This window comes from Dermacentor albipictus, chromosome 9 (assembly GCF_038994185.2).
Source record: "Dermacentor albipictus isolate Rhodes 1998 colony chromosome 9, USDA_Dalb.pri_finalv2, whole genome shotgun sequence".
Lineage (NCBI taxonomy): Eukaryota > Metazoa > Arthropoda > Arachnida > Ixodida > Ixodidae > Dermacentor > Dermacentor albipictus.
Window position 1 is genome coordinate 46,432,657 of NC_091829.1, and position 21,456 is coordinate 46,454,112.

Sequence of the window (21,456 nt, forward strand, 5' to 3'; positions counted from 1 at the left end):
GTGACACACAAAACATTAATGTATAAAACACTTCACAAACCTCGCATAGAGGAAGGTTCCTTTTAGCTGCCTGATGGCATGTTCAAAAAAGCAAAATTGCCTGCGTTTCAGTGATCATGTTCCTCCAACCAAAACAATTGTTGGATGCCCTTTGTCAACAGAGGCTTCATTGACTTGAACATTTCTATGTCCTGTTAAATTTGCAGTGTTGCACAGAGTGGTAACATAGCAATCACATTCACATCGTGACACTTTGTGACATGTGGGGCCCTGATTGCCAACTACTAATTTGCCAATTATGCCAACACTCATTACTGACAAAATGTCATCTAACACCGATCAATTGCTGGAAGGCGTTAGAGGGTTCTGGTCAGGCACTGAGCTTATTTGCCAATGTGAATGTTCTGGAGTTTCCATCACACTCTTATTTATACTTGTGAAAAAGCTGAACATTTCCACATTGTGGGCTCACAGCCTGGAATTCAAATTAGCAGCCCAGAGTAATGTATGCAAAAAAAACACCCTGTTGCATTGTTAGCAACTGTCTGCAGGTACAAACTATGCTGGAATTTAGATTTTTCATAGTACTGTTGTCATGTAAACCTTTGATCGCAATTCACTCTAACCTTGTTACAATGTAGTTGGGTCCGACATGAAAATACTACATTCTTTATATGCAACATTCACTATAAACGTACTTTCTGTACATGTTGACATCGGTGACAAACATTTTAGATTTACTTTGTGGTATCCGATAATCTGTATTAGTATATATCTGTGTTTGTTATATTGAGGTTCATGGTAAGTTCATGTCTCATGCCTTTTTTCTTTTGTAAACTGTGACTACAACAACTAAGAAAACATGGAAGCATGCCAATATTGCATATTTTCAGTCATGTTGGTGGCTAAAATTAAATTTTTGTCATGATGGCAGTTGGCCGTAGCAATGGCACGTGTCCACTGAATTTGTTACTTCACCAATCAAGTTTTATAACATTCTTCATGCATTTGAGGGTAGATTTGGCAACTAAATTTTTGTGATGATGGCACTTGGGAATGGATCGTGGTTAAACACTGCTTCAGTTCTCTTGTACTTCGATCACACTTGGAGGCATCGTTGTTTGAGGCACAGTGAAAATCATAGTCTTACTGTAAGTCATGCTCATGTTCGAACTACCTGTGGCCACCAACATGAACATGTTAGCGACTGCATCTCGGTGCCTTTGGTAAAGAGCTTTGTTTAGCTGGGGCGGGGGAGGGGGGGGGGAGCAATGTCTTATGTCATAAGAAAAGAGATTATTTGAACTTCAGGGAACCTCTGTCAGGCTCAGCAGACGTAACGAGGTCATTAGTCTCATTTTGGCTGCCGCCTTCGCGAGACTTCATCATTGAAATTGTTGGTCGGGGATACGAAGTCAAAGCCAAGCGATCAACTACTTGTGCACTTAACTTGATTCAAGCGTAGCTCCTCCTGTGACCAGTTGCGCTTTCTTCATTCCTGAAAAATAACAAAGTTCAAACGGCTAATCCTTATCTTGTTGTCTTCTTCGGTACGTGCGACTAACCAAGGTTTTTCTTTTCTTTTGGCATGCCTGCAGGATCCGAGGGAACCTTGCATGCATGTCAGGTACTGGACTTGGATGCCTTTTGTCTATTTCAATGCCTAATGCATGCTTGTCTCGCTTGGAGCTTGAATTTGCTGCTACTTTTCAGCCGCCTCGCAGAGTGAAAATGCACAGTGGCTATGATTCTCGCTAACCTCGGCTACCATTTCTTCATGTGCATAACCTGCATAAAAATTAAGTCTGTAAAGTGCGGGTTTTGTGCACAAACTTTGTCTTGCGGTTACTGCAGGTGCGGCTTCACTGCAGTATGCTGCTGTATGCTGTGAAGCTACACCATGCTTCAACAGCGGTCAATAGTTACAGGCAGCATTTTTGATGACTGTACAAAACCAGAAACCAGTTCACTCCTTGAGCTTTGCTTCTTGCCAATAATTTTGTGAACTTGTTCACTATATGAAGTTTGAGTGTTCTGTATTCACTTATATGTGCACGTTATGTGCATGATTTCTTTTATCTCTCTCTCTCCCACTCTTTTTCTTTCTTTCTTTCTTTTTTTAAAGGCTTTGTTAAGACTTTGGTTGTATGCATAGGTGGGCGGTAAGTGTGAAAATACAGCATGTGCAGGAGAAATTATTTTCAACTGCTGGTCGGTGGTTCTAAAATATGTATATAGATATATATAAGACTGTTGTGCTTGTGCATCTTGTACACTTTGCTATTAAGTGCATGTGCACGTTACTTTGAATCTATGAAACTATATCATTTTAATCTGATGATCACTTGTGCATATACTTGACATAGTTGCAATAAAAGAAGTTGCCATCAAAGAAAGATTAAAAAAGAACACTAAGTTACACCAAAAGCCCATCACAGATGACATTGTTTTATGGTACATAAAACGAAGCATCATTGGGTAGAAAAAAATGTTATGAAATGAAATTTCAAATGGCATAAGAGGGTCAAACAGGGGCATGTATGTCTTTTTCCCTGCTTTCTTCTTGAAGCTCTGGTTCAGTCACTTAGTTGCTCTTTTTCCTAAATGAGGAATTTCTTTGTGGACTAAAGGATTAAAGCGCACAAAATAATATACAGGTACTCTTCCACTACCAAACATCTTATTAATGTTCTTGTTATAGTAGGTGTAATCATGCCGCAGATACAATACAATCCTATGTCCTGTGCACATAATTTAGTCTCTTTTGTCTGGGAACTTTTGTGACAAGCTAGTATTGACTCGATAACAGCAAAAATGCAACAAACTTCAAGTTCCATGCAACTGCCTTGTGTCTGACTATCACACCTGTCCCAGGAGGTCCTGCGGGAGGATGCGTCGTTCGAGTACCGCAACACAACGCGACGACCCATCGGTGAGCTGCACGTGTTCACAGCCACATCGCTTGCGGACGTCATGAAGGACTTCTCGCAAGTGAGCCCAGTTCGTGTGGCGCTTGGCTGCCTGCTGATGGTTGTCTACGGCTGCCTGTCGCTGTGGGCTGCGGCCGCTCGCGACAACCCCTGGGGCAGTGCAATCCTGGGCACTCTTGGAGTGCTTCTGGCTGTGGCCGCAGTGGGGGCCGGCTTGGGCCTCTGCGCCCTGCTTGGCCTGCCATTCAATGCAGCCACGACTCAAGTGATGCCATCGTTGGCACTCGGGTTGGCCTTGGACACCCTGTTCCTGCTTGACCAGGCATACCGACAAGGGGCTAAAAGTCGGCCCCCATACGAGCGCACCGCTCAGGTGAGACTTCACTGACACCTGCCCGAGGAAAGAAGTTCCTGAAGTGATAGTGAATGTTTACTACAGTCGAACCCGGCTATATCCAACTCGCCAAAAAACGCCTATCAGTTCAATATAGAGCATAATTCGATATAAGTCTGCTAAATAGTTCGATGTCATAAAAGCATATGCTATTTATAAAATCACTTTATTGATGAAACTAGCTTAGTTTCGCACGAAATAGTCCTGCATTTTCTTCTGCTTGGGCAATTTTGCTGCATGCGACGCACGCACTTTTCCACTTTGTTTAAGGAGTCGGAGCAGCTGAGGCCGCAACATTCTGCGTTCGGGCAGAAGCACCGAACTAGTGCGAGCGCACCAATCACTTTGGAGTATGTGGGCCAAAGACGGTCGTTGCTTTCCTCATTGTGCCCACTTTCACTTGTGCTCGGCACGATGTCGGCAATGTAGTCTTCGTTTCTGGGCTCTCCCATGGTCGCGACACCATCATTTGCGCTCACAAACTCGTCCACCGTTGATTCGTCAACCGCTTCCGGAAATTCTGACAGCTCGCTCCAAACTTTGGCAACACCGGCAACGGCTTCGTCACATTAATCAGAATTTACAGTCATCACCGAGCACGCGGAAGTGGGTACGACTGAAGCTATTTCGGATGAACCACACGTACACGGCCGTGCGTACGCGTATGGCGCCACAGGCACCGGGTCACGAGTTAGGCCGCTTTAGCCCTAATTTCCCCCTACATGATCGTGCCGAGAGCGCACCTCGGAATGTTGTACGTTGCGGGGACATCCGACTTCTCACCCACGTTCGACCCGATTTATGATTTCGAGCTTCACGACGAAAGGCGAATTCTGCCGCTTCATCACGGCAACACTATGGGAGAAGGCGCACTAGGCGCACACAATGAACCAGAAAAGCAGCGAGACAACTCGCACTTTCGCCATCTTGCACGACGAGGGCACAAGAGCCTCTGATTGGCTGTCTGGGCAAGCGCTGTGGGTGGGCTAGGATCATCTTTTGCAGGGGGGTGTTGGCAGCTCCGAGGAAGCGCGGTCACCTAGGGAGAGCAGTTGGATGGAGCCGCGCTGCCGAGTTTTCCCGTCACCGTGAGGGAAAGCCAACTTCCGGGGGCACTTTCCGCCGCTTGACGTTCGATATATCGGGAGTCGCTACTAGTTTTGTTCGATGTAAGCATAATTTTTGCTATATATACTCATTGTAACTATACCGTGTCCAGAAATTGTTCCATATATGGTATAAATCAATATAGTCAAGTTCGACTGTACAGGCGAATCTCATTAATTTGAGCGTGCTTAATTCGAACTGACGCCGGAGTCCCGTCAAACTTCTGTATGTTCGAATGGGCGAAAACGGGTGGTAATTCAAATGCGCAAATATTTGCGACTGCTAATTCGAACATATTGCGCTCCGACAATGTGCTCAGCAGCGCGCCAAATCACACAGTGGTGCCTCCGACCAACATTGCTCTGACCCCGCCATAGAGAAGGAAAGGCTTAGGAGAAATCCCTCAATGCCAAGGGCATGCAGGAGAAAACAAAAGAACAAAAAGACCCGTGGCAGAAATTTCACCCTCTCTCAAATGGCAAAGTCGCTGTTTTTGCGTTGCGTCGTAATGCCCCAGCCATACTAGCGGCAAAACACACGCTGCAGGAGGGGCCGATCCTGGGCCAATTTTTCATGGCTCGCCGTGGCGGTAAGCAAGCCACGAGCGGAGGAGACCAATAGGACTGGCCCCTGCAGTGGCATACGCATGGGAAACTAGTATCGTGCGAACCCGCCTGACCGCTCTATTTGTACTTGCGTCTGGTTCAGCCAGACCGCTTATTTCCCACTATTGTTTGCTCGCGTCAGCTCTCACTTGCGCTTGTTTTGGTTGGCTTGGTTGCTCTTGTTCGCGTTTGTCTTTCTACAATGACGTGTCTAAAATGAGATGTCCTGATGGAAAGGTTGTTGGAGACAGTGCACCATATCTGATTCTGTATGACAAGACAGACCCTCAATACAAGGACACGAAGGTGACACCCAGTACCTCATTCTCCTTGTCTTTCAAATATGGCGACGTCACAACAGATTGGAGCACACCAAGCTGATTATGATCAGTGGCCACGACTTCGTAATCTTATAAGCCATGACTCGCATTAAGAACGCAGGATGAAAAGGTAAACGCAGCACCGATCTGTCTGCAGATGAAAGAAAAACATGCAAGCACGCAATGCTAAGCAGCAGCAGAGGCCCAGTCCTGGCCTCAGCAACTCCGCCGCTTCGGTGGCAAAGGTAATTAGGGCCATACTGGTGGGAAAGCAAATCCGCTTCCCTCCTACCCTGCCTCTCACCTGCCCACCCCTCGCCCTCCTTCTTATCTCCCTTGTAACTCCTTCATCTCCTACGGTCTCCACGCTTGCCCGGATGCCTGTTTAGCCTGCTCCTTCAAGTTTCGCTTTCTGCCATTATCAGGAAGCGAGCGTTGGCTGGCATGGGCAGTTTGTGGTCCTTGCTCACTGTGTACTTGTGCGTCGCAATATTTCATGACTCGCACCGTTCGTACATCATGCTGTGGTGTACAAATACTTCAAAAACATGTCCTTCTTTTAATTCAAATAAATTTTCGGGCGCTTTTGAGTTTGAATTATTGAAATTTGACTGTACTTGAAGTTTAACAGACACGTGAAAGCAACTTAAAGCCAGTGCAACAATAGAAACAATGGAAAGATGGGAAGTATGGATTAGAAATCAAATGTGTGTGCATGATGTTCTTGTTGTGATTGAGCAGAAGAAGTGAGCTTGGGCTGGTCATGCAATGCATAGAACAGGCAGTCTGCATCTATTGAGATAACAGAGAAGGTGCAAAGGGAAGTGAAAACACTGTCGAGGGTGCCAAAGGATTAGAGGGGGTGCTGCAATTAGGAAATTTTCGGGCATGGGATGACTTTGGCTGGCACAGATTGATGGTAATACGAGGTCTCGGTGCAGGGCCTTTGTCCTGTTGCAAACCTACGTTGGCTGAAGAAAATGAATGTAGCAACTTAACATGAAGACAGAAACCATTAAGAAAAGAAGCTAAGGTCAGGTTTCAGCAAATTTCTGAAACAGTGCAAGCAACAGAAGGCAAATGACATAAATGATGTGTCATCTGGGATAATTCTGTCCTTTTGTTGTGTGCATTGTTTCATTTAATCTGCCTGGAAGTACTAAAAGTCTGCAAGTTGCTATACATTCATGTATAAAAAAGTTCCAAGAAGCGCAAAAAGACGCAGACACAAGGGCAAAGAAAACAGATTGGATAAGTCCTGCCTTTTCGCTGGCTTCTGTTCAAGGCCTGTATGCACCAACTAGCCTGCCAGGTTTGCTTACGGGATGCACAGTGAAGATAACTTACTGCTTGTTCAGGCAAACAGAAGTGAGCATCCAACATTTCTACTTACCAGGTGCTGAAGTGCGTCGGACCCAGCGTGCTGGTGGCATGGGCTGGTACAGCTGGCGCGTTCTGCGCAGCTGCGCTGATCCCAGTGCCGGCACTGCGGGCCTTTGCACTCCAAGCTGCCGTGCTGCATACGTTTGGCACAGCCACCATGCTCCTCTTGTTTCCGGCCGCAGTCAGCGTGGACCTCAGGCGAAGCCGGCACAGCTGGCAACAGTGCTGCTCAGCCGAACATGCAACAGTTGTAGTGGCTGCTGAAGGGTGTGTGAATCCTGCTTTCTCATATCAGTTGCCCGGTCACCTGAACATATTATGGTCTCTTCCGAGCAAGAAAAATATGTTACGACTGTACCTATTTGGATAAATGTTTGAATTTCAGTATAACAAAGTTTTGATATAGGAAGTAACATGTCGATTTTGCAGACTTCAATATATTGGGTTTTAACTGTACTCTTTGTGCTTGTAGTTGGAGCAGTGGTAGCGGCCGTAATAACAGTATGAAAAGTAAGGAGAGAAATATGGTACAGTCTAAACTTGCTATAACTCAGTTGCATCTGACACAAAAATATCTTGGTAATAATTCATAATATGCTGATATCGGCAAGCAAATTTTAGATGTACATCGTTGTATCTAATAATTCGTTACATCCATGATCTGTATATCAAGGTTTGACTGTATTTTTCTTTCCCTCTTGTTCACCTTCTTCTGTCCACATTGTTTTGCACTATCGATTCTGACTGGCCTTGGAGTAGTAGGGTGAGCAGTACTAGAGTGCTAGAGAATCTGTTAAGGCTTAGTGTGTGAGCAATTTTTCTTTTATGTAACCAGAGAGGCTGCTGCGTCACACGGTGAAGTTGTTGCAGCAGTTCTTGCATTACTATGTTTTTCTAGACAACAGTGAAAATTCAAAACTGTTTACTCATGTTGCTAGTGGCTGAGCACATCTCAGGTGAAGCAGATGTATGCGGCCAACGAAGTTATAAAACAAGTGATTTGTCTTAGTGGCAATGACAACAAGGGGCTCCTGCTAAACAAGTGCTCCTTTCCTTTCACTCATGCAGGGACTCACAAGCTCGATCCGTAGCCAGGCCAGCGACAGTGGTAGCAGTCGGTCCCTTGGAAACTTGGGTGGGCACAGGTCAGTATCTTTCTTTCAACCAGGTCGCACTTTACACGTGGTTTGCATGACAATAGCAGTCATATTTAGTTTTGCTTAATGCAATTTAGAATCGAGGTTTTATACCAGCTCGAACAGCTGCATATTACATGCAAAAGAAATGGTTTTCTGTAAAGCTTCTTGTGCACTCCAAGTGGTACTGTGGTAGTTGTAGCAGTGGTATCGTTAATAGTAACTGTATCATTAGTTGACATAGCTCGACTGTTGCCTTGGAACAATAAACCTCATAATTTAAGTAAACCTTTTATTTCATAGTGTATTCTGCTTGTAGCCAGAGCTCACTGAAACCACATGGCAATCGCTATTGCTGCATTTCGCTGATTTTGGAGAAGGCATGCTGACCTGTTGGTTGTAAAGTGAGTAGCGGTTATGACAGACTCTATCTCGTGCAGATGCCGCTCGGGTGGTCGACTTGAAGCAAGACGAGAGGCAGTGCTGGTGGTCATTGGACTACTTTGCCAGTCACTACTACGCGCCTTTCTTGCAGCAGACACCGGTGAAAGTGAGTAGACTGTAATGTTGACTGCACCCAGTTTGCATTTGCACTAATATTGTGCATAAATTGGAATTCAGTCGGACAGTAATAATACACTGGCAGGTTCTGTGCCAATAGAGCTGAACATTAATTGTTATAGCAGAGTTACATGCAATGCAAGAGTGCCTTCTTTAACTTGCAATATTGAAAAATACAGTTGCGATCGGGTCTATATGTAAGAAACACAAGTGTGATCCCTCTTATGGGCCAGCGATGTCCCCTTGATAGTCGCCTTGGCTTGCTGGCCGTGGGCCAGCGAAGCCAGCCAAGCCTTTTGCCAAAATATGCACAAGCGTCTAGAATTTGCCGTTTTTAGTGTTGGTAATATCCATGCCGAATAGTATTTCCGACTACCTAAGGCACTTTCCTAATACTTTACGAAGCCACATACTGTATGTTTATTTGTGCTAGATCCACCAGATGTCACTGTTCTGATCACGTACCGCGAGTTGAATTTGCATTATAACGATGTCCGAATGTGGCCACTAAACATCTAAATTGCTGCTCTTCCCTACAGTCTGTTAGCAAAATGCCCGAGAATGCCACCCACTTTCTTATTTCAGAGCTTGTCACAAATCTTTTCTAGAAACGATAGCTTCTGTAAACGGATTTGCATGGTCCCACAAGCTCCAAACTGAACACGTGTGCCTCCCTTGTCCCTGCCACTTTGCCTTCGCTGTCACAATATCGCCACACATGGCATCACCACCGCCTTTACAGTTACAGCTGTTAACACTACCCTGTCCACGGGAAAAGTCTATTAAATACAGTAAAAAGTTAGTAAATAATAATAGATAAGCAAAAAGGTCTTGTAAATTCCTTTTTTTTTCTTTTGGGAGAGCATGCATGATGCTAAAGTGTACAGTATCCAATTGTAGAACAAAAAAATTTCTTTCCAACTGTACTAGTCCCAAACATGTTGAATAACAAGAATTGGAAAAAAACGTATATAAAAACAAAAATTTTGTGATAAAAAAAACAAGAAAGTTATTATAAGGACGTCATTGTTTCTTTGCACAAAGGTAACTAAAAAATTCAGAATATAGATGTTCAACAGACCTGTGGGATATTCCAACAAATGTTGGCTTTCTATGGATGGATGGATGGATGCGAAACTTTAATAAGGTCCTGAGGCACGCGACTCAGCGCGCTGCGGGCCGCTCCCACGTTGGGACAGTCAGGCCTTGCCCGACCGCCGCATCGTGGGCCCTCTGGACAGCCCATAGTTGCACCCCGGCATCAGGGCTCTTGATAGCGGAGAGCCACTTGTCTTCATTGATTTCTTCTGTGCCTCGTAACGAGGGGCAACGCCAGAGCATATGATCTAGGCTAGCGATGTCATTGCAATGCCTGCAAGAACTAGTGGCATAGGTGTCGGGATAAATTTTGTGGAATAAAGCCGGGCTGGGATATGAGCCTGTTTGCAGTAATCTGAAGGTCAATGCCTGCGCTCTATTTAACTTCTTGTGTGGAAGGGGAAACTCTCTCCTGCCGAGATAAAAGTGCTGCGCAATTTCGTTATATGTGGTCGGTTGATCTCTATTCTCCACCGCTGCGGGCCGGCGTTGGAGTTCTCCATGGTCGCGGAAAGTGAGACCTCGCGCCTTGGAGTGGGCCAGCTCGTTGAGGTTTGTGGGGCCTCCCGTGATGGATCCCATGTGAGCGGGGAACCACGTGAGAGTGTGGGCGGTGATGCTTTTGCCGTCGAGGATGCGACAGGCTTCCTTACACACGGCGCCGACGCTGAAGGCGCGGATGGCTGCCCTGGAGTCGCTGAAGATATTGGCATGTCCGTCATCCAGGAGGGCCAAGGCAATGGCCACTTGCTCCGCCGCACGCGACGACGTGCTTCGTACCGAAGCCGCGTTAACGGTCGAGCCCCTGTGGTTGATTGACACCACCGTGAAATTGTCGCTGTTGCCATACTGGGCCGCGTCAACGAAGCAGCTGCCTCCAGGGAGTTCTGTTGTGCGGCGTAGGAGCGCCACCGCTCTGGCCTTCCTTCTATGTGAAGAATTTCTTTAGATATATATTAGAAAACGTTAGCTCTAGGGACTAGCCCTAGCATAATGCCGAGGTCGACTATCGGCCATCTTATGACGCAACACTCAACTTCGTGTGTGGCTGCTGGCTAAAGGTCCCGACCAAAGGATGGTAACACCCTGCAAATAAGAGCTGTGACCTTAAGAACACGCAAGATATCTTTATATCATCGCACAGTAGCTTTGAAAGGGTTCGGAGAAGAAAGTGAAAGTTCAAGCTGAAATCTGACATACCGAAGTTGTCTTCCACGTCACTGCTGCTTCCAAAGTTCAAAAACTTGCACGCAGATGCGTCAGAATCAACAAAAATGCAACATTTATGTGAATAAGTGGCGTGCATCTTGGGAACTATGAGCGCTCACTGCACTTTTCACGCCCCTTCTCAAAGGTGCTTTAACAATCCCTGTGCTTCAGGGGAGGGAGGAGGAGGGAAAAAAGAAAGAAAATTGAATAAATAGTTTCTGAATAAACCAATAGAAGGCACTAGCTGTTCGAGAGCACTCAAAAAGCAGCAGAATACGAATTTGCGACCATCAATAGCAGGTTATCAGTGGGAATAAAGCACAGACAGGAAAGCGTTAAGGGCTCTGCCAGGACATAATGTGATGGTGAACGTCTATATCGCTGCAGGTCATAGCCACAATCAGCCCCACGCTGCAGATAAAAGCGAGTAAGCTTCAAATATAACTCAATTTGCTCGCATTCCCCACCAGGGATTTGCTCTCGAGCTTCCAACAAGTCACTTCAAGCCATAGTCGTGACATCATTTTCAGTCTTGCTGTTGTTGCATTGTCAGTCTGGCTACCATGTGTGAATTTGGCCATTGAGCAGTTCTTAAGAATAGAAAAGGAGGCGCGCCCTTTGTACTACTAGTAACTGTGCTGGTCCTATTCTTATTGTCGCCATTTGATGAACTGAAATTTGTGGAGGAACCATGTATGTATCATTAGTAAGATTGCATGTACAAAAGGGGTTCGGCTAAGGAGGGGCAAACACATGAAGGGGTCTTTGTCACTCCGGGAAGGCCAAGGGCATTTCTCCAAAGTGAGAAGCTTGGGAAACCGTCTAAGTGATCGCATCTGCTGCTGCAGGTTCTGACTGTGCTGGGCCTGGTGGCGCTCCTGGCCGCATCTGGTTGGGGGGCCTTACGTGCAGACGAAGGCTTGGACCTGGCCGAAGTGGTCCCAGGTGGAAGCCGCGAGCAGGCATTCCTGAAGGCGCAGAGCCACTACTTCGGCTTCTTTCACATCTTTGCCATAACGCGGGGAAACTTCGAGTATCCGACTAAGCAGAGACTCCTGCTGGAGTTTCACGAGGCGTTCACTTCTGTCGAGCACATCATCAAGAATGACGATGGAGGCCTTCCCGACTTCTGGCTCACGCTGTTCCGGGACTGGCTACAAGGTCAGTTTTGGTTTGGCAAGGTCGCCTAGAATTCGGTGTTGGGCTTGATCATCAGCGCAATATAGAATGGAAAGCACCTATACTGTAGAAATTATCCCTCTAATGCCGAAGCACAGTTCTACATCAAGGAAAATTAAAACAACTTGTTCACTTTTGACCTTAATTTCTGGCCATGGAGAGTATATTGGTACAAAACAACAACTATGAAATGTTGTTTTAGTGAAAACCTAATTAGAATAGTTATTAATTAATTGGTAATTCATTGGAGATAGTTGAGCATGCTGAACTATCCCTGATGGAAAACTAACTCCAGCATATCAAAAACGCTACCATAGACTAAGAGTTTATTTCTCTTGCTTAAATCAGACTTTCGAAGTATCAAACTCAGCATAGCATATATGATACGTTGGGCATTACAGAGTTTTATCATAGTGCGCATCAAAGTGCTTAGCTTGTATATCTTTGCCTTTCTGCAGGCCTGCAGAAGGCATTTGACCGTGACTGGGAGCGAGGCTGCATCACCCGCGAGCAGTGGTTTCCAAATGCTTCAGACGAAGGGGTCCTTGCCTACAAGCTCCTTGTGCAAACAGGCCGGCCAGACAACCCCATCGACAAGAAGCTCATCCCCAAGGGACGCCTCGTTGACGATGAAGGGCTTGTCAACCCCAAGGGTTTCTACAACTACCTCTCGGCGTGGGCATCAAATGACGCGCTCGCATACTCGGCCTCGGAGGCCAACCTCAGGCCCGAACCGCGGCAGTGGATGCACTCAAGGCAGGACGTTGAACTGCGCATACCCAAGTCAGCGCCGCTTGCCTACGCGCAAATGCCTTTCTACCTCCGTGGCCTGCGCAACAGCGGCGAGGTGTCACGTGCCCTCGAGAGCGTGTGGGCACTGTGCGCACGCTTCGAGGCACGGGGACTCCCCAACTTTCCTCGCGGAGCCCCCTTTGCCTTCTGGGAGCAGCACCTGCGGCTCCGGATTCACCTGATGGCATCTCTGGCTGTGGCTCTGGCCGCCGTGTTTCTGGTGCTTGCGCTGGCCCTCCTGAACCTCTGGGCTGCCTGCTTCCTTGTGCTCGTCCTCGCGAGCCTCGTCCTTGAACTCTTTGGTGCGATGGGCTTCCTCGGCGTGCGGCTCAGCGCCATTCCTGCTGTCCTCCTTGTGCTGGCCGTTGGTGTTGGTGTACAGTTCACTGTTCATGTTGCAATTTCATTTCTGACGGCCATTGGCTGCAGAAATCGTCGAGTATCGCTGAGCATGGAATGGATGTTCACGCCCGTTGTGCATGGTGCGGTGTCAACTCTGCTGGGTGTGCTCGTGCTGGCGTCGTCCGAATTTGACTTTATTGTCCGGCACTTCTTCTACGTGCTGTCGGCCCTGGTGATTCTGGGTCTTCTCAACGGACTGCTGTTTTTGCCGGTGCTGCTTTCTCTGGTGGGACCACCTGGCGAGGTGGGCATTTGCAATTTAGTGTTGGCTATTTGCAGTGTGCGATGTGTGCAATTTGCAGTTGCAATGTGCTCGAAGTTTTTTGCCAGGAGCAGCAGTCAGCTCAGTGAAAGAAGATTGTTACTTTACTTGATATGTTTCGTCCCAAGTGATAAAAACAGTAATTATTAAATGATAAGTATGTCGCTTGACATGTGTGGTGCTGGCACCCTTTTGCAGCAAGAGTACCAGGAAAGTGAGAGCCACACATCACAGTGTTCTCTTTAACTGTGTACTGCACTGTACATAGAAAGTGCAAAGATACTTTCTTAGGTAGCTGCTTTACTAGTAATTTCATTGCACATAAAGTCTAATTTGGGAACATGGATTGGAGAAGCATTTTGATAATAAAAATGAATGAGACTGGCACATTTTTGACAAAACTGAAGCAGCAGGTTTACAACCCCATAACTCTGCAGTAGAAAGAAATTGCAATCCAATAAATGCACATCACAGAATTGCAATACCTGTGGTTGAATAAGGATATTGTAGTTGAGTGTGAGCTAGAGCTCTCCTTGTGGAGGAAGAACTCATGGAAAGTTGCAGGTGTATTCGTAAAACATAGAGTGGAGCACTGTGGTAGAGCACAAACTAGTTAGCAATATTCGATTTTGGAAGTAAAAGTAGAAATAGGCATGTATAGTGGGTGATCGTTAGTCTGTTAACCCAGTGGATACTGAAAATGGGATTGGAATCATGTTTGGCCAAGGATCAGGTTCAGTAACGAGATGAGAAAAATCACTGGTATGGCGTTAAGCAGGGCCCGAGTAATTAGAAAACATTGTAGAATGCCTTTTTGTCTTGTAATGATAACATCTCAGTTTTTAATACTGCTGCTGGGTGTGTAGAAAGTTGCCATGTGACGCAGAAAGCTGGACCTGTTCAAAGTTTCATTAAAACTCTTTTCTATCCAGTTGGTGCCTCAAAGCCGTGGGGATCGCATAGCAACACCATCACCAGAAGCATCTCCCGAGCCTCCACCGCGAATGCTAAGGCCACCACGTACATTCGGGCGCCCTGTCACTGGGCCACCACTCGGTGGTGCTGGCGTGCGACGTCACCCATGGGCTGACTCTCTGAGCACAATATCCGAAGAGCCACCCTCGTACCACTCTTGCTCATCCTCGCATGAGATTGTTCTACACCCAGAGGTGGTCGTTGAGACTACTACGGTGACCACAAGCAATGGAACTACAGAGACTACGACGAGAGTAAGTGGAATTTGCACCAGGTGTTTCTGCACCACCATCGAACTGCCTTCAAAGGGCTGCTAGGTTTGACTACTTTTGCATTAATTGCTGATCTTGCTACTAAAAGCTTACACAAAGACTTTGCCTCTTCTACTGTTGGATAGCCAATATTGATGTCTAAAGCAATAAGGAGCTAGCTGTAGTACAGTTTCTGTCTGTTTGTACGAGCTTGGTAGAGTATGGAAGTTCATTGGAATCCTATATTTTTGTGTGAGTTAATGTTTTAACACACAATGAGGCCTCTTGAAATGTTTGAATGCAATTAAATTAGAAGACGGATTGAATTCAGAGGCATCAAAAGAAAGCAAGTTGGCTGTAGTGCCATGACATCGCCAATAATTCAGCATACCGTGGGAGCGGTCATAAAAGGGAGGGAGATTACTTAACAAAAGTTGAGCTGGCTTTCTCCAGCCTGCTACCCATTCCTATATTTTTATCTCACGCTTTTGGCAATGTTTGATTCTTCACCGTCATTACAATGTGACAATATAACTGTGCACTTCAGCTTTTTTAAGAGGACAATTTCATCCTTTCTTGTAACAAGCTCGGAATGGAGAAAAGGTCAACTTTGTGTGCACTAGTAGGGCAACGTGTGAGTTCCTGTGGAGAATTCGCTCTTGCGAAGCAGTGTTATGAACAAAGTCACTTTTGCCTGCAGAATACTGTGGACACTGGTGATCGGTCATCGTCAGCACAGAGCAGCAGCAGCAGCGGCAACAGTGGTTCAAGCAGCCGTTCATCAACGCCGAGCGAGGGTGGCGGCGCTCCCACTGTGGTTCAGTCGAGCAGTGACTGCAGTGTGCAACAACCGGGAGGAGGGGCTACCACCAACGTCACGACCAAGGTCACTGCCAAGGTCAAAGTGGAGCTACATGCACCTGTTCACGGTGAGAGCAGCAACCTCGTCAAGCATTGCTACCATCAAGGTGCAAAGTGTGTTGTCATTAAAATGTGGCATCACTGTTGCCCCTTCATGTGTGGGCAAAAGGGATCACTGCTTTTGCATTTCAGCTTGTCTAAACAGGCATGCAGGCAAGCCATGGTTTAAGGGCAACTGCAACTAAATTTTGCTGTGGCTAAATTGATTATAAGTAAGTAGTAGTCTTGGCAAAGCTGCAGGGCTGGTAATTGTCTAACATTCTTATGAACAGCCTTTAAATAGCATCTAAGCCGATGATGTGCATCTTATGGTTAGCGGATGTGATGCGATTCAAATCCCAGAACATTGCCTCCAAGATTTGCAGCATGCCGCATGCATAGAGTTTCATACAATGATCACTAGAAGGAGCTCTGGTGCTGCGATCGTAGGAATGATGGGCACTACATGGATTTTTCTGATCTTCATGTTTGTGGATTTAGATATTCTTGTGGCTTTGTTTATTACGATTTATCTGCCTTTTTCATCGTAAATTTCAAAGCAATCTGTACTTTTATAAATGCAGAAGACCACGAACATGCATAATCACTGCTACTTGAAGCAGCTCAGCCTGTCGCGGTGGCCAAATCAAAACACGGCAAAGCGTTTCAACACACTGGCTTGCCCGTGAGAAAAGTCATAAGCGTGCTCTGTGCCGCTTATTGATGCATGCATCTGTGGCGTAATGGTTTCAATATCGGGCCTCTGTGCTAGAGGTCCTATGCTTGAATCCTGCCATCGGACAATTTTAATGATCAATATTTAATTATTTATGACGCAGCACTTCATTGAAAATCACGAGTTTTGAAGCCAGAAGAACAAAGTTCAGGCAAATCTATGCACTAACCATCATTCCCATTCTGTCTGAGCTGCCCCGCTTAAAGCTCCTGTAGACACTGTCACCAGAGTTATTATTATTTCACCAGAGTTATTATTTATGTATTTAGATATTTATTTACTTTGCACTTGCATAACAGAACAATCACCTTGACGTTCACTAGGCTTCCAAGCCATAATGGCCACATTCATTTGTGAAAACCTTTGTGTATTCAAACTTCAACACATTCTGAAGAGACCCAGATGGTCATAATAGCATCTGAAACCTTTCACAGCAGCAATCTTTCATAGCTTGTGTGCTCCTAGAGAAGTGAAAAATCATTACACTCACTCTTGCAAGGCTTTTGAGAGTCACATAATATATTACGCTTCTCTTTTGAAGACGGGGTCTTCTTAGCTCACTTCAAACGGGCTTAACATATCTGGGTATCTTGTAACCACTTCCAGAAAAAACTGTCACTTCGGTGAATTTCAGATGTATTAAAATGAGGATTCATATGAAATGATACCTCTTCATGCCAAGAACACGTAGCAGTAGTCGGAAGTGCCCAATTTCGGTACAATGCCTTGATGTCCTCCTCACCTGCTACTTGGAGAGAAGGACATTGAGACGCCCCAGAGTTCGGGATGGAAGAGAGCTGGGCCAAGCTAGTGCATTCGCATGAGCGTTGGGCGTGCATGCATGTCTGAGTGGGCATGCATGCTGTTATCATTGAACCCATACAGACGCGAGAACGGTGCACAGGCCTTGACGCAGTCCTTGAGCAGCGTGGCATCCCATGGTGTTTGAGGGGTTCATAACAGCAACGCACCGTTGTGTCTGCATATTGTAGCAGTCCACACCGAAAAGAGGACACGTAAGCATACCAAGGCTTCATGTGCTTGACAGGCCAGTCACGTGAAGCTGATCTCGCCAAGGCATACCAGCTGCACCAAGAAAATGGTCAAAGCTCATGAGGTCTGTCTCACCCAAATGTGTGAATCATTTCATGGCCACACAATCAGTATTTAATCATAGATTAATTTCAACTACCATGATTGTCAACCTTGCCTTCTTTAGCGTCCACACTTGTCTGACCCTTCCTTTTTTTTCTTTTCAGCCTCTGAACGAAGTCACAAGCATCGGCGGCGGCGAGACAGCAGCTGCTCTCGCGACTGCAAATTTTGAAGGGAGACTCGTCCTTCCGCTGCTCAAGGTTGTGGCAGCCAGTATTTATTTTCCTTAGGGATCGCTGTACATAGGCACCTTTGTGTGGGGGTGGCCCGCGTATTGACTAACTACCTCAAGTGAAGCGTCCCCTCTTCCTCACTCTCCACACAGCATCATACGGGTACAAGAGCCTTCTTCTCAGCAAGGGGGCGCTGCTCTTCACTCAACACTGGATTGATTAGAAACGGCCACAGTAGTGACGCATCTTTGCATAGGAAGGAAAGCCTCTGGAAGCCCTGCAACGTATACAGTGTGTGTGGAGTGAGTGACTGAGAAGGCTGTCCAAGTGGCCCAATGGTGATGGGAGCCATTCAACTGCTCAAGAAAGTGTGCTTGCTGCCAGATGGTAGGAACTGTTTATTTTTTTTTTGCTCGGGACAAAAAAGTGTTCCTTTCCAGGACAGTTAGACAGCTACTCGAGAGTGAGCGGACGACACCTATACACTGCCATGTCATCGATTTCTGCTCAGTGAACGTTTGCGCGTGTCGAGGACTGTGAAATGCATCGGCCGCTGGACTCTTGAATTGGTGCCTTGGTTTTGCGGAGCGTGTGAGTGGAAACGCGGATTACAGTGTTTGTGAGTGCGTTAACACATGAGATTTGCCCACATGCTTTTTTTTTTTTTACCTTCGACCAAAGATGGCCTGCCTGCCTTTTTTTTTTTACTGTTGCTTTCGCGGGCATTTCTCTTTGGCAGCGTTCATTGCTGCTGTAAGTGAAGCAGGGAGCTGTTCAGCTGACAAATCGGGTTTTTCTGGTTCCACTATAGATATACTGCAACGCCAAGCGTTATTCTCTGGACAATTTCCCACCCCTCTTTTACCCCTCTCCAATTCTTGAAATGCTCATGGTCAATGTACTAACACTGGATATCCTCAGAAGCATCCATTCTGTGCACTGCGGACTGACTTTGAATTGGATGCAACGCCCAACTTCCTGTTACGAGCCTCTTGAATTTGGCAAAAGCTACGATGAACTTGTCCTGTTTGACACACAAGTAGTGTGACAGAATGACCACGCATATGGTGTTGTAGGTTAGAATATGACATTTTAGTAGAATTTATTTATTTTCTGACTCTAGTGAGGGCCCTGTTGTTCCAGCCTCCCTAGCATTGTTACTCATTGAAATTATGTGGGACCACTGACTTGTTTCTAATTATTTTTAGTATACTGAAATGAGTAAAGACTGAGACATGAAATGCTGTGTTGTGTGCTGTTGTGGTTACGGCCTCTTGGTTCCAAAATCGGGAATCTTTTTCAGCTCCACGACAGGGGCCTTCTAGACACTGCCTAGCAAGTGGCTCACCTTAGAAAGCACAGGATGCGCAGCTCTGCAAGGGACAAGTGTGTTTCAGTTGGGTTTCATAATAGGCCTGAGAATTTTCCTTGCGACATATAAAGATTTGCAGTTTGATACTTTTCTCCTGCAGACACCTAACCCTTCTTTCCATATGTTGCAGTATCAGCTGTTAAGGCCTATCCACGCATTTTCCACACCTCAACTCGTGTTAACAAAAATCTCTTGTGCTAGAATTGGTTGAAAGAACAAATTCCAGCCAGTCCTGATGCTGTACATAATATTAGTGATGGTGGCCAGTCAGTAGCAAAGAGCATTTACGAAAGAATGCCTTTGTGAATTCGGCCCTTGTTGTCTTATTCTTTGTTCTGCTCAAACCTCAGTGTATATAGGGTGATCTTCAAATAGTCATCACATTCAGGAGAGTCAAGGTATCGGCATGAAACTTTGCAGATAGTGTGTAGAATGTGCACAGACACTGGTAAAGCATATTAAAGTTCACATGGCAGCACCTTTGGACTAGCAATTCACAATTTTGTGAGGAATATAGGATCTTTGAGCAGAGTTAGCGGACCTTGTCTAGATAATGATGAGTTTCTTGGAGTGCCCAGTAAACTTTTAAAGCCTCTAGTTAATTAACGAAAGTCTCGGGGGGGATCCTTGGTAGAGCAGTTTGCCATGGCAGCCGGCAGAAAGCCTTTCGAGTGTTTTTGATCGCCTTCTCATAAACTTCTGCAGGTGAGAGTGATCTCTGCAGTGATGCTACGGCTGCACTAAACTGCGCCATGAAGCGAACCTTGCTACGTCTTGCTACATTTGAGAAACGAATGAGAAACCTATGCCCCCCTATGCTGAAAAGGTAGCTGGAGTTACTCGGCCTTTCGAAAACATAACTAGGTAGCCTCAAGCACAGTCTCTCTGCACCATAGAAAGCCACATGATGTGGACCAGTGGCTGCATTGGCTCTGCAAAAGGCAGGGCCAAGCCTCGCCAAGCCATTATGCTTGTGCTACTGTTTCTTTTGTGAGCCGTTGTCTGAAGATTTTCTTGGTACCCCCCACCCCATGCGTGCTCGCTGCCGCTTTGTTGTAGCCTTGCACAAGAGCGGTAAGCTGGGAGTTGCCACTGAGTTTTGCACCGAGCCTTTTTTTCCCTCCTTAATTTCAAGACAAGCATTGTTTTTGAGCAGACGCGACCAGACCACGTGCTGCACTGAAATGAGGCAACCATGTGATTCCACAGTGTGGAGTTTCTATGCTCACAGGTGAACTCCTTGCAATGCTTTCTGCAGAGCTACATTGATTCATAATAATGGCTGCGCTGATGGGTTCTTCTGCTGGTAGCAAAATTGATCTTGTGGTTTAGAGCTTTAGTGGCAAGCTTCAAGTTTTGTTTTCCATAAACGGGGCTCTATTAGTAATATTAGTAAATGCTATTTTAGCCATGCAAATGCAGCTCGCACTATTGTTTCCTAGACCTGCTCAATTTTTCTCCTTGGCACCGCCACATCCTTTGTAGTACCTACGTTTATCGGCTACCGAAATTTCACTCGCTGTAGAATGAGCCGTTATTTTTTTGGACTTAGTATATGCAAAATGCTGCCGTCTGATTAAGCGGTGAGCAAGCTGGCCATGAGTATGTTCAGACCAGTAGGCCTTTTTGGTGATCATCACAAGCCAGAGTAGTGGCTGTAGAAGCTGAGATTGGATCCAAGGGCAATTACGGCAACTACTGTGAACGCCTGCCTAGTTTGTTTATGTGCTTACTGAACGGAATGGCACGAAAGCTTACATGTAGGTAGAAATCTCCAAATTGAATTAGTGCAACACAACCTAATCTCGCAGCGCCGCACAGTCGAGATCGCATGCGCATATATAGTAGAACCTCGTTGATACGTCCTCCTTACGTACGTTTTCCCGGCGCTAACGCTCGCAAGCAAGAACACAAAAATGACCCAATAGAACTGCGCTCATTGTTTACCTGTTCATACGTTCCCGGAAAACACGATTTTTTGGCAGCAACGTTGAGAACGCCGCTAAACTGCGATCGTATGACACGGTTTCCGGATGCTAGGTCCCATGTAAACATGAAATACGCGAGGCGCGCGCGATCGAGGACACTATATAGCTGCTCGTCACACGTGAAAACGCCGGCGCGCACTCGTTTCTCATTTTGGTACCAGCAAATCTCCGGTGTCATCACAGGCGACATTGACATCCATCACCGCCAATCCTATTGCGATCAACATCTTCGCCTATCTGTCCCACAACCCGCCGTGGTTGCTCAGTGGCTATGGTGTTAGGCTGCCGAGCACAAAGTCGTGGGATCGAATCCCGGCCACGGCGGCCGCGTTTCGATGGGGGCGAAATGCGAAAACACCCGTGTACTTAGATTTCGGTGCACGTTAAAGAACCCCAGGTGGTCGAAATTTCCGGAGTCCTCAGCTACGGCGTGCCTCATAATCAGAAAGTGGTTTTGGCACGTAAAACCCCATAATCTGATCTAATCTGTTCCACAGCGCGTGGTGCCGTCGGAAGCGTAGCGCACGC

The 21,456-nt window shown here is 46.2% G+C and overlaps 2 protein-coding genes across 2 annotated transcripts in view; one reads left to right on the forward strand and one right to left on the reverse strand.

Moving 5' to 3' along the window:
- ptc (protein patched) overlaps positions 1-18,809 on the forward strand; it is a 28,092-nt gene extending 9,283 nt beyond the window's left edge. The window contains exons 6-14 of the mRNA XM_065425720.2: positions 2,875-3,303; positions 6,753-7,006; positions 7,808-7,884; positions 8,316-8,425; positions 11,592-11,904; positions 12,381-13,360; positions 14,311-14,607; positions 15,305-15,533; positions 17,500-18,809. Of these exons, the coding sequence (XP_065281792.1) occupies positions 2,875-3,303; positions 6,753-7,006; positions 7,808-7,884; positions 8,316-8,425; positions 11,592-11,904; positions 12,381-13,360; positions 14,311-14,607; positions 15,305-15,533; positions 17,500-17,567 (2,757 nt within the window). The 3' untranslated portion in view covers positions 17,568-18,809. The remainder of the gene's footprint in view (positions 1-2,874; positions 3,304-6,752; positions 7,007-7,807; positions 7,885-8,315; positions 8,426-11,591; positions 11,905-12,380; positions 13,361-14,310; positions 14,608-15,304; positions 15,534-17,499) is intronic.
- Positions 1-21,456, reverse strand: part of LOC135897172 (leptin receptor gene-related protein) — a 416,125-nt gene that overhangs the window by 129,879 nt on the left and 264,790 nt on the right. The window lies entirely within an intron of this gene.